This window comes from Zootermopsis nevadensis, unplaced genomic scaffold (assembly GCF_977971745.1).
Source record: "Zootermopsis nevadensis isolate Lab colony 2312 unplaced genomic scaffold, Znev_1.0 Znev_ptg000008l, whole genome shotgun sequence".
NCBI classification, from domain to species: domain Eukaryota; kingdom Metazoa; phylum Arthropoda; class Insecta; order Blattodea; family Termopsidae; genus Zootermopsis; species Zootermopsis nevadensis.
In genome coordinates, this window is record NW_028259140.1 from 8,060,862 (window position 1) to 8,074,026 (window position 13,165).

At 33.9% G+C, this 13,165-nt stretch overlaps 1 protein-coding gene across 3 annotated transcripts in view; it reads right to left on the reverse strand.

Moving 5' to 3' along the window:
* Cep164 (centrosomal protein 164) overlaps window positions 1-13,165 on the reverse strand; it is a 31,185-nt gene that overhangs the window by 17,637 nt on the left and 383 nt on the right. For 2 of the 3 annotated variants that reach the window (XM_087344977.1, XM_087344976.1), the window contains exons 2-9: window positions 11,699-11,810; window positions 11,485-11,615; window positions 10,465-10,610; window positions 9,046-9,463; window positions 7,341-7,580; window positions 1,945-2,157; window positions 497-1,302; window positions 105-250 (exon numbers count right to left, since the gene is read on the reverse strand). In XM_087344977.1, coding sequence (XP_087201103.1) covers window positions 105-250; window positions 497-1,302; window positions 1,945-2,157; window positions 7,341-7,580; window positions 9,046-9,463; window positions 10,465-10,610; window positions 11,485-11,615; window positions 11,699-11,810 — 2,212 coding nt within the window. Of the gene's footprint in view, window positions 1-104; window positions 251-496; window positions 1,303-1,944; window positions 2,158-7,340; window positions 7,581-9,045; window positions 9,464-10,464; window positions 10,611-11,484; window positions 11,616-11,698; window positions 11,811-12,594; window positions 13,157-13,165 lie in introns of those variants that run through there. The other variant, XM_087344978.1, reaches the window with a different exon arrangement.

The following is a 13,165-nucleotide window of genomic DNA, read 5'->3' on the forward strand; positions in this document are numbered from 1 at the left end:
AGGAAAATACATTAAAGAAGCCAGATTATCTGTTATAATATGAGTCCAGTGTCCACTTGAATATGTAATTTGACCAACATCTGTAAATATTATAGTACGCTTACCGCATACATTTCTCCTGATTTTCCTGTCGTGTTTTGAGGTCCTTCTCAAAGGCCACAATATTTTCTTGAAATTGCAACTTAAGTCTAGCTTCATGTTCCTCTTCCTTTCTTGAAAGCTGAGATTGTAATGTCTCCAGACATTTTTCCTAAGAAAATGTATAATATTTATATGAAATACAAAGTTATGTTTGAAAATTGAGTATTAAAGACACGAGGGAAACAGCACACTACATAATACCAAAGATATAAATAAAAGAAGGGAGAAGAAAACTTGACAGTCTATTTCTTCACTATGAAATACTTCTGATTTGAGGTATATTTCCTGAGATAAACACAAAAGTGGATGAAAATGGGTGTTTTTATTAATTTTATATACAAATGTAAATATGTACCTGTTCATTTTCCAACTGAATGATGGATTCTTTAAGCCTCTGAGCCAGTATTTCTCGATGTTTTTGTAATGCATTTTCATTCTCTTCCTCTAATTTCTGAATTTCTTTCACTAGAAATTCCTGATGCCTATGTTGACTTGCCTGATATTTTTCCTGCCCTGCTTCAAATTGTTCCTGAAATTCTCTACGAAAAGCTTCCTCAGTATTTTCTTTTTGTTTCACATCAGTTTCAACCTCCTCATCTTGTCCCTCTTTGGCAGTAGACTTGTCATTTACAACTTTATTTGTATTCTTCTTCAATTCACCTTCTTCTTGACCAACACCTACTTCATCCACATCTTTAACAATTCTGTCACTCAAAACATCTGAAGTCCCTTCCTTGAACTCATTTACTGGATGTACAGATGCAACTGCAGAGCTAAGTACATCAGTACTTAAACAAACTACATTTGATATTACATTAGATGTATATTGCATATCAGTCTTTTCATATGGCTCAGTCACAGTGAATTCTGATTGCTGGGATGAAGGGCTGCATTTTGACTGTTTTGACAAATGAACAGGGAAGCCCTCCGTCTCAGATTCATGAACTCGTTCTATGGTAAATCTTGTCCCATTGACACTCTTTGCACCTGGTCTGTTAATCTGCTTTGTTGGACCTGAATTTGTCCTTTCGTCAGATTCAGTCAACTGATGTTTTATGCTACCAGCCAATCTCTGTACAGGTATGTGAGATATATTCCCGACAGCACGTTCACTTGTTGATATTTCTTTTAAAGCAGAAGTATCCATGAGGTGTAAAGTACCTGAAAGAAACATTTAAAACAAAATAACCCTTTATAATTCAACAACAATGAGATTAAGGTGATGATACAAGTGCTTAAGAAAACACATTTTTAGTGCATGTTTACAGAGATTTCAATCGAAGGTACTGAAAAGAATGTAATTGTTAGAACAGAAATGTTTCATAATAGCAGTTTCTGTCAATATACACCGAGATACTGTAGAAAATACTCTTCACTAAACCCACTACCTAATAATAGTTTTAAATTCAATCATCTATCATCTGAGTACAGTACAACGTAAGACATTTAACTTATTTTTATACATTAGTTAACAGACACTACATTTTACAATACAGATTCACAAATGATTTCTGCTGTTGAAATAATTACTGGTAACTTCATCACCAGATGTTCCCTACTATTCACTTTTTCCAGAAAAATACATTTTTACACATAATCCTACGAATAACAGATGAGTTTGAACATATAAAACCCTACTACAAATGATTTTTACAGAAAATAAATACAACTGAATATGTAAAGCATTACCTCCTTCTTAGTGTGTATTACTGGCACAGCACACCACTTTTAACTCAGAGCAGAACTTAACACGAGCTAACACATGAAATCAGCAGACTGCAGTCTGTGAATAAGGGTACCTACTTGACTCCTTGATGCCTGCAATAAAACGCTCCTCATCCAAATCCTCTTCATCTGAGTTCCAATCCTCATCTTCTTCATCTTCCTCTTCTACCCCATCGTGGTCTGACAAGTCAGATAGATTGAAATGGATGTCCAGCTCCTGCTCCAAGTTGAAACGGACACTTTTCTTCTCCTCTTCAAGCTCCTGATGGCGCCATATCTGCTTTTCCTCACCTACCATGTCAAGTGGTACATGAACTTAATGTCATATGGTTTTAAAAATCAAACACACACACAGAATTGTGAAATAAGAAACCCATCTACAGCAGCAGTCCCCTGGCTGTGGTTTCATTTGTGAAATGTTTCAGGGTATTTCTGTAAAAAGGGGCACATTAACACATTAGGGAGATGAATGGGGCAACTACCTTGGACACAGATGAAATGGGGACACTTCAGTTAGTTAGTTAGTCAGTCAGTCAGATGTCTTAAATTTAAATAAAAAAAATTATCACTACTATTACATACTATAAACTGTAAAAAAATTAGATGCCCATGTAAGCTTATTGCTGCGACACAGAGCAAGGTTCTTTGTTGTCAGACTCTTTATAAATTTTTTGGCTATAAGCAAGAAATCCTCCACACTTTGAATGCAGAAAGTAGCTTCCACATACTGAAACACAATTGTGAATATAATCAACTAGGCTTAAAGTTCTCTAACCTAATACTCTTACTTATCCCATCTAAAAATCAATTATTTATCACTTTAAAAATAGATAATCACATCAAACAAGGCTTTTCAAAAAGAGATTCAATAGTTAAAATGCCAGCTAATGTCAGACATGTTTTCAGAATGTAGTGCTCCGCTGGTACATGCGGCCCAATAGATAAAGCAAGTACATGGATCAGTGCATAGGTAAATCATATTCTGCAATACATATCACTGAGAAAAAAATTATACATCATTAAAATTATCTGAAAAAAATTAAAACTTACATTTCCTGAGTTAAATGATATTTAGGTTACTTAAACATACCTTCTCAATTTCATAAGTTGTATAGGTTGAGTGAGATGGGATATATTGAAGTGACTCTCGAGAAAGTCTAATGGCAAGTTTAAAAAAAATTGTCATAAATTTTCTGATTTCACACCAGGAAATTTCTTGAACAAGTGAGCAACTACTGACTTCTTAAGAAAAACCATGTACCATGAAATTAGTTATAGCCAGTCATCCAAACATGGAACAGGATAAATTGCGTGTGTAGTTCATGCAGCATCATCTGTACTAATTGCAGACAGATATGAGCAGTGAGACATCTATAAAAACAACCAACTATATTTAACAGCAGGAATAAGTTGTGAGGAACAGAGGCACATGAAATTTGTCATGGCAGAAACATGCACATAAACATTTCCAGATGAGAATATAAGCTATTATTATTCAATGTGAATCATATTGGTACACAGTGTTAAATATAATAATTCACTGGTAATTCTAAAGCAAGGTTACAAGAGTGCACAAATATGTTAACTGCATGCACAAGTTTAAAATTCATTAGAGCAAATAATAAAACCCTGCAACAAAAGAACCTTTCTTCTGGAATATTCCTACAATATCTATTTCACTTAGGATACAGTGCACTTGTATTTGTTAGTTAAACTTACATTTGTGTCCTGAAAGAGAGAATGAAAAATAGGGAAATATGTTCTCACATCACAGTTATAGCTGGAAAATTATATGATAGCAAAATCTACACATTTCAAAATAACATTCAAACTTAAACCTGGAAGTAACATAAAAATAGAATGAACAAAACTTACTGGAAAGCATATGACCAACAGCATGTCATATACATAGATGTCAGTTATTTGCTGGATAAAATATATCCAGATACTTAAGCAATCAAAATGTAGTCCAGCCACTGTACTATAAAACACCACATACAAAACAAAAGAATTCTTACTGCTCCTTAGCATAATTATAACTGAAAAAGATCAACAGAAAAACCACATTTCTCAAAATATCTGCTATTATCAGTCTCTTCTTATACATATTGTAATTACCACAACAAGATTCATAATTCAGTCTCAGTACATTCAGAGAATGGCCTGTATGTGTGTTCTCTCTTACTGTTTAATTCAGAAACTTATTTCTCCACTCCTATTATGAAGTTAAAATAAAAATACATAATACAGTAAGAAAGAACGGCTTAAGTCACTACAAATTACGTTGGATTTATGACCACAAGCACCAAAGATATATCAGTGCATCATTTAATTAAAAATTTTAAAAACAAAACTACAAAGTGATGAAACATATTAATTTATTATTTAGGTTGAACTGCATATTATTTCTGTGTTAAGTTTAAACAATTTGGCAAGTTCAATTCAAAATCCCCATTCACACACTCTATAGCCAACAATGGCACTACATCCTGTAATTAACTACCTTTTGCTTAATCTTCATCAACCACATATCATGGGATATGTGCAGCCCAGCTGGCCATACAACATAGTAGTACACCATTAAACTGTTAACCACAGACTTCAAGACTGGCTAGCAGCTTTGTGATATAGAGGTTTAAATCCACAGCTCATGTACAATAATGGTTAATGTTCATGTGTATACCACGACTTCAAAGCAAACATTAATGTAACATAACATACGGGGGTGTGAAGTAAATATATAACAAATATGATTAGTTTGTTAGGGATTCTTAGGCAGGATCTACACCGAAGACACATAACATATGGTGTGACATGCAATATAACAAGAATCATTTAAGAAATGCTTGTCCCATTGCATGATGCACTATATGTTGAACCACATGTTGTGTGTCTTTGGTGTTAGATTCAACCTTTCACATGTTAATACTTCTAAACAATTGCAGTATGTTTGCTGTGGGAAGACGATTACTAAAATCAGATTTAACTCCCCTTTGGCCCATGTCAGCTGCCTTCCCAGAGCAGTACAAATGTACAACTGTAAAATAGAAACAATAAAAATCCATTATAATGATATTTTAGGAGTTCATAAATTATCTATAGCAGAAGACTTTACCACACATATTTTATTAGAAGAGAAGTGACTGCTAAAACTGTGATGGAAAACATGTTGTGCTTATTTTAAATATATCTACACCTACCACAAAAATAGCAACTTCAATTATAACATGGTAAAAACTGTAAGTTTTATAGATTTTCATTCTCATCATAACAGGATCAGTGATTTTATTTTTAACTGTCTCTCGGTCCACCTTCATTTTCTGGAATCCATCATTCTTCTGTTGTAAAAACTAAAACTGGCTCAGATTCTATCTTACAAACAAAAGACAGAAAGTGGAAATTAACTCCCCTAATTTAATGAAGAATTTATTCTAAAAATTGGGTATAGTAAAACAGGGAGATCCACAAGCATCAATATTATGGCCTTTGCTTTTCACAGCAAACATAAATGACCTTCCTTCAACAATAAATACTGTATCAGAAATATTATGAATGATGAGGGACAATGTAAAGTTGCACTAGAAAGACAATCCTTTGACTTTGTTATGAACTTGTAACAGTTAACCCATTTTTTTATGTCTACTAAAATGTTCATATCATGTATCTGTTGTATATTTATGGATACCATGTAATGCTTGATAATCGTATGTTACACAATATTTTATTTAAAATTTTATGTTTTATATTTATGATTTGTTCCACATCCTACAGTTATTTTGACTTATTTTTTGATCTACAGAATGTGTTCAAGTACGTGTGTATACATTTTATGTATGCCACTCCTACAGTATGCAAATCATTTTTAAAATGCTAAAACTACATTTACATACCATGAAAAGACCACAACCATATTACACTAAATATTTTCCTTGCAAAATATCAGCTCGTTGCACAGTTCACATTTGCCTTACTTCAGAGTTACTAACCACTAATATCTAATCTAACACCCCCTCCCATAAAAACTGAACACAAAGTCCATAAAAGATAAAGGACAGTTTTCACAACACATTGAAGCATGCCTTTGGTTAAGGGAAGGTACAGTACAGCCAGCATTTTAAAACTAGTAGAGATTAATGACATGCATAAAACTAACAGCCTTCTAAAAATATATGTATATAATCCAAACTTTCCAAGTACATGACAAAAGCACGCTATAAGGATTACAGCAAAATATCTTCCTTTAAATTCACTTGCTTAGTAAATATTAATTTATTTCAAGTTTCAACCCCTTCAATAAAGAACATCAAAACTTTCAGAGACCATGGGCACTGAAATGACTAGAAGTAAAGATGAAAAGCCATATTGAAGGCAGCAATTACCTTCAGAAATGGCAGAAGCCATTCCAATCTAAATATCAATACGAACCAAGAAACAGAATTGCAGATACTGAAAACCCTACAAATAACAAATATCGCAGTCTATATGTGCCTTACAAATGATAGTTTTAGTTGAAAGGCTGAGTTATATAAGTGATTATGTACAGTAAATGCTCAAGTGACAGTATCTCTTTTCTAAAATATATTCCCTGAAAAATGTCATCATAACACCAAAAAATAAATAACAATATCAGTCACATTCATATAGAGAACGGTGCAAAAAGCAGCACTTTTTAAGTCAGGTTGTAAACTGCCTCCAGCATCAGGGCAGTGAGTCATTGCCCTGATGGAGGCAGCAAGAACCTCTGAAACATTGGTAAACTTCTATCAGACTACATGGTGCAACAACCCAGAAGACAGCCATCTTCAGACTCACCGCCATGAAAACCTCAAATCCTACAAGGTTGTAAACTGCCACAGCAAATTGTTTTCTCTAGGCTTGTGAGACTGTTAGCATATGAGTAAGCAGTGATGAGTATTATCTTGGAAGCCCACAGAAAACATCAGTTGTGTAACAGCACATCACAATGTCAGAAAGTGTCAAATTACAGTAATGTATAATCTAATATTGGAAAAGATAATTCATCTCAAAAATTACTGGAATTATAAGTAGCCACAGATTTCTCCTTATGGGCATAAAGAACCACCTTCCTTCTGTTCCAACGTTTATGGCCAAGACATCATTAGCACACTAAAATTTTTTGTTCCATTAACCTCGCAAACAGTCAAGCCTGGATTCCACACAAAAAGGTGTGTTTATGACATGGTAGCATTTTTAAAAGAAAATCTTTATGTAAAATATAGCATACAAAATAAAATACATCAAAGATTAAAAACTAGAAGTGTTGTGACAGAATTCTGAAAAACAACTGCCTTTGATCTTTACTGTCATAATTAATTGGATACTTAACACTACACAATATTAGACAAAAATGGAGCTTTCAATCATTAAACAAACTTTACTATTATATGAGCAATTACTGTACTTGGTTCTGTTTTGACTAGAAAGTGTAGTAAAATTTTATCAGCAGCACATACTGGACATCTCCCTAGGATCAATGTCCCATAGAGGCTTCCCAGGTGTTGCTGAGCGTTGCTGATCTCTCAAAATACTCTTTGGGAGATTCTCATCTTGATCCCTCAGAGGAACCAGTTCCACAGCTGCACCAAACACATCATTTGTTGGACTTATTTCAACCCCTGGACTAGGAGTGGATGACACTGTGCTATGAGACTCTTGTTTCTGTTGTCTTGACTTTAGGAACATGGAACCACCGCCTAAAGAAAGCATAATATGCTAAACACTTGAACTCTGGCACATGTCTGAAGAATTTGCTATCCTGATACAATTATGTTGTGCATTCCAGCAACAAGACAAAAACACAAATTAAGTTCATAATAAACCTACTTCTAGACTGACCTCCTTACTACCATCTTAAAAGAATTTCTGTCTTTTCTCTATGGCATTTATGTTTCTGTCTAACAAATTAATATCACTAGTATAGATCAGCTCATGTGTTCCATTTCCTTCCAATTTCTCCTTCCTTTCTTGGACATTCCTAATGGCATATTCTAAGGCAAAGTTTAAAGGCAATGGTAATACAGAATCTCATTTCATACCATCTTAAACTGGTCATATATCAAGCAAATGTTTAATTATACAAATTTTACTACAGGTTTCAATTAAACACATATTATTCAGGTTAATTAGTATTCTGGGTATATAAAATTAAACACAGTACTTTTCTCTTGCAGCTACAAGGCTTTCTGAAATCTATAAATATATGATGTATTATCCCATTTCAGTTTTTGCATTATCATAAATAAATAGCTGAGGTGAATTCAAGAGGAATGGATACTTAAAAATCTCAGTTTAAGTCCCGTTCAAGAGCCAGTAACTTGCATCACTACACAATCTGTCCCTCCTGTAGAAATTAACAAGAAAGAAGGGGGGGGGCAGATAATGAATTCTAGAACTCAGCAATAATGTAAGTAACCAGTGCACTTTTCATGAACAATAAGAAAAATTTCCAGAGTTAGAAGAAAAACTATATTCATATTTAAATAACCGGAGCCAATTTGGTTATGTAACGTCAAGTGAAACATACCAACTGAAGACACTAGAAATCATTAAATAAATTGCAATTCACAGTTTCAACACATTAAATGCAGAAATCTCTTAAACCGAACAATTCCTGTGTAGGATCTCACACAACTATTGCACAGACCCCCCAATGTATATGAAGAAAAGATGTCAAGTTTTGAAAGAACCAGTATCATAGGTTAGGTCAATGACAAGATCAGTTCAGATGTCAATAACAGCAGCAGTGAAGCATACAAGTATAGTAACATATTTGTTATTGTTTTGTACTATTGTGGTTATATCAGCAATCATACTTGCTTGCTTGCATAGATTTCTAGAATAAGATATTAAACCTTTATTGTCCATGTGCCACTATTCACACAAGATCCAGTTGGTCACACATCGCACTAGATTACCATTAAAACCGTTTACTCCAAAGTTAAGTCTGGCCAACACAGTACAGGGATTTAAGTCACCTATTATCATACGATAATGAGACAGCCAGTGACATTTTATCAAATACGGAATGTGACTATTATAAAGCCAAATCAAATATACAGAAGTTCAAATCAAAAACCCTAAAAGATGGCTATGAAGAAAACTCACTTAAGAATTACAGAAGTCTTACTATAATTCTGCTCAAAGTAAAATATGACTCACCAGTGAGAGTAAGCTCCCCTCGTCCAGTCATGCTACGAGGGTGCTTCTCCTGGGCAGACAAAAGCCTCTCCTTCCTGCTAACTGCACTTTCTTCACTTTTCTTCACCAGACTTCCCATATCCATCCTATCAATATCAATCCTTGCAGTTGGACTTGGGATCTCCTTGTGCACCACTGGATCTCTTTGCCTTCCACCAAGATCAATCTTTGTGGCAATGCCTCCAGGCTCTGACCCACCAGTAATCTCTGATGTACCACTGCTAACATCTTTAAACTCAACCAGTTTAGAAGGATCCATTAGCCATGCTGGAATCTTGCTGCTCACAGGACTACTTAGTGGAGAAGGCTGCAGCTTTTTAGGGGATGATAAACTTGGAGTAGTTAAAGGTGACAGAACTGGAGATTTCTTCAGTGGAGCCTAAAAATTAAATACTATATTTATACAAACACAAACTTAATATCATTAGTCATTTAAAAGCAATCTTCAGATATGAGATCTAATGGAATGCATTTTAAACATAATTAGGAATCACTGTTTTAAAAGAAATTCAAAAGACTCAGCTGTGACTAAAACTCTACTGAAAAGATTATATTAACCCAGATGAAGAAGATGTTTAAGAATAGTTTCGAATATTCTTCTCTTTAAATGTAGTAATGTCACTTTTGAGGAGTTCAGTCTCTCTTTTATTACCCCTCTCTCACTCCCCAAAGAAAACTAATGCATTAAAACTGGGTCAAAATGGAAGCCAAGCAATCAGTGTTCCTCTACCTGTCCAATTATTTCAAAACTGGGCAGTCAGTGATTGCCAACCAACAATACCAAAATGTCAGATGTATGCCATCTTGGTGAAAGTCCATCTGTCAGTTTCAAATTATAGGGATTGCAAAACAGTTTTTCTGAAGCACCTTACAAACAGCAAACCAAGTAATACCAAATTCTGTATGCACAGACAGAATACATTTTAGGCCTATGTCAACAGCTCTTGAAAAATATGGTCAATAATTCATTCAGTTCTGTAGATTTACGTTTCTCAATGCTGGCAATCTCTTTAAATTGATTATATCACTGTATGATACACATTAATCATCAGATGGATCTGTATAGTACATCAAAAAGAATATCAGGCACTACAGTTACCTAAAACACACTAGTGGGTACATGGCAACAGCTGATTCATAGGATCCATATACAGGATATATTGCTATAGTGTGCTTATCAGTAATATACATACAACATAAAATTGTACACTGTTGTTTAAATGTCACAATCTGTTTTATTGTTCTATCTTATCTCATTCACTACAAATTTAAATATGAAATTTCAGAATAACTTTAAGGTCATTCTGTATTGCAATATGAAATTATGGTAAAAATCAAAGTAGAATACACAAGCTTTATTGCAATGAATTGTGAATGTACCAGTTGAATTTGTCCTGTCTTCTGCATTCCACTGCTTTTAAGAGATTCTAATGACTGTGGAAAAGGCTGTGTGTCTGGAGTTGTGGATGCAGCCTCCTCATAGCTCTTCAAGTCTTCTTTGGCTGATGTCTTGGAATCTTCCTCGCCTGAACAAAAATAAGCAACATCAAACATTTTACAAATTCAAAGATAGGGAGAAAAGAGAACTTTTTTATAATATCTACAGGCCGTTGTTCTTACACAACAGAAAACATTACATATGAAATTTAAATATTTTAAAAAAGTGAAAACATTATAGCCATACTGCATATCCTGATATGCTATGAGGTTTTCCCATCCTAATATCCAAATACAATTAATTTAAATTATTTGCCTTCTTCCATGAATGAAAAAAATTAGACATTATTGTGAATTCTACTCTAATTAATAACTTGCTAAAGAATAAATACAGTACATACTGAATCCCATCCCTTTCTGAAGAATATTGTTCTTCCTTTCAGTATTTTTCATTGTCTTCATTCTGTTTACATTTGGGTACATGATTTCTCTGCAGTGTCTGCATTTTGTTGCAAGAAATTAATGTCTAACCAGACCAGTAAACTTTTTTATTTCTGATAATAATTAAATAATAAATGAATTTAAATGTTTTATGATTTCTATTTGCCTGAAACATATCAACTGGCTACAAATAACTAACTACAAGCAATCCCTTTACTTAGGTTATTGGGGTTGGAGTTTAATGTATAACTTTGTCTTTCATAACGATTAATGCAGCTTATTCAAACAGAAAAGACTTTCTCTGTAATTAATGCAAACATATGTATACCTTTGAAGATTTAATGTCATTAGAATTCGCTGAGAATACAGAGATGCATGGCTGAATAAATGTAATTTTTATAATTATTTGTGTATGGAGTACTTAATTTAAAGTTTTACATGTTTCTCTCATGAATTTCAAGAATTACATTTTCAAATATACCTCATTTTCTCAGTGTAAGTAATATGAGTTGTAGACTGTACCTGCTGAGCTGATGCTTTCTGAACGAACCTTCTTGATCAGGTTCCTGTGTACATCATTCAGAGGATGTTCCCAACGAGACTCTCTCTTTTTGAAGTTGAAGTAGTACCAAGCTCCGAGCTTCTTATCATAACTAGCAAACAATTATAAACAGTTTCATAATATCAATTTCAAAATTAATTTTCAACATGTTTGTTTTGTTTTCATTCCACTCACCATGGTTTCCAGCCATCAGGTAAAGCTTGCATAAGACCATCTCGTGCAAACTGAAGCAGGTGGGGTTCACTGTCAGGGTTGATTCCAATCTTCAGTGCATAGTCCTTTACTTCTGTAAACAAAACAAAACAAAACTTCATCAAATTACACTGTACAGAAATCATTATCTTTTTAACAGTCCAGATTAAAGACCAAATCAAATTCACTCAGATGTAAAAAGTCCATATTTTACTGTGATAAAGAACACTTTGGTACAACATAAACGACATGGTACTCTGATTCTTATGATTTTATGCAGGGCATGTGATCTGCAGTCATTCACAGAGACAACAAAATATAAATATGACCTGTGAAATGAAGGGAAGAATGCCAATTTATTCAAAGAGGTGAACTGGACAAAATCATTTTGCTCCTTATATACGTCATATTTCCATTCTTTACAACATCAAAAATGTGCAAATTATGGTGGAATATGAATATAGGTCTATAGTTTCACAATTTTAAATTTCATACTTGTAAGCTAATTTTACATTGTTACCCAAAAGAAAAGTTTTCCCATTAAATTGACAAACGTGTTGGCATTAATGTTTTTCTCAAGACAGATTTGCATACAGAGCAGATTAAAGTTGACAGAAGCACTAGGACCACAATACATGAACTAGGGAACAGTCATCGAATAGGTGCTATAAACAGGTACAGCCAGTTGTCATCTTTGTTCATTAATAAACTAATTACAATAATCATCCCATTCTGTACAGCACTGGCACATTAGAGGAGTCTCCCAAGTGAAATCCATTGTAATACAAAATATATATTAAAAATGAAGTATGAATTATGTCAAAATTATTTCCCGCCGAATTTATAATAATAATATTAATAATAATTGTGTTTCCTACATCTCTTGAAGAAACGGGTGTTTTTTTAAAGAAGAAAGGATAGCAGATTCTTCCTTTTCATGCAATGCAGTATGTTTATAAAGCTGCATTATGTTTTCGGCAAAGTAAATATTGATGGGGGGAGGGGGCAGTACGCTTTAATATTGATCCTCATCATTCGTTCCGGCATCCTACTCTAACTTCCGACTGTCCGACCAACAAATCACGATAAAATCGCGTTGCAATTTGTAAACCGGTACTGCCTTTCAAAAATACTTATATCATGAGAAATATTCATTATACGTTACTGCGCTCATCGTTTATTTTATCGAATATTGCAAAGTTACATTCCATCCCAGCTGGTTAAATTTTCGAGATAAAAAGGGAGATATTTAAAAAGCTTCGTGCACGATTAAATGCCAAATCCCACCCCAATGAGAACGAAGTTGTATGCCACAACCGCAAAGCACGCATTTCATGCTGTAGTAACATGACCTTCTTGATGCTGGAAGATCAGTAACAAACGATCAATACTGACACAATACGGTTAAGATATAGCACCAATGTTTCGAGAAGTGAAATGTCCACGTGA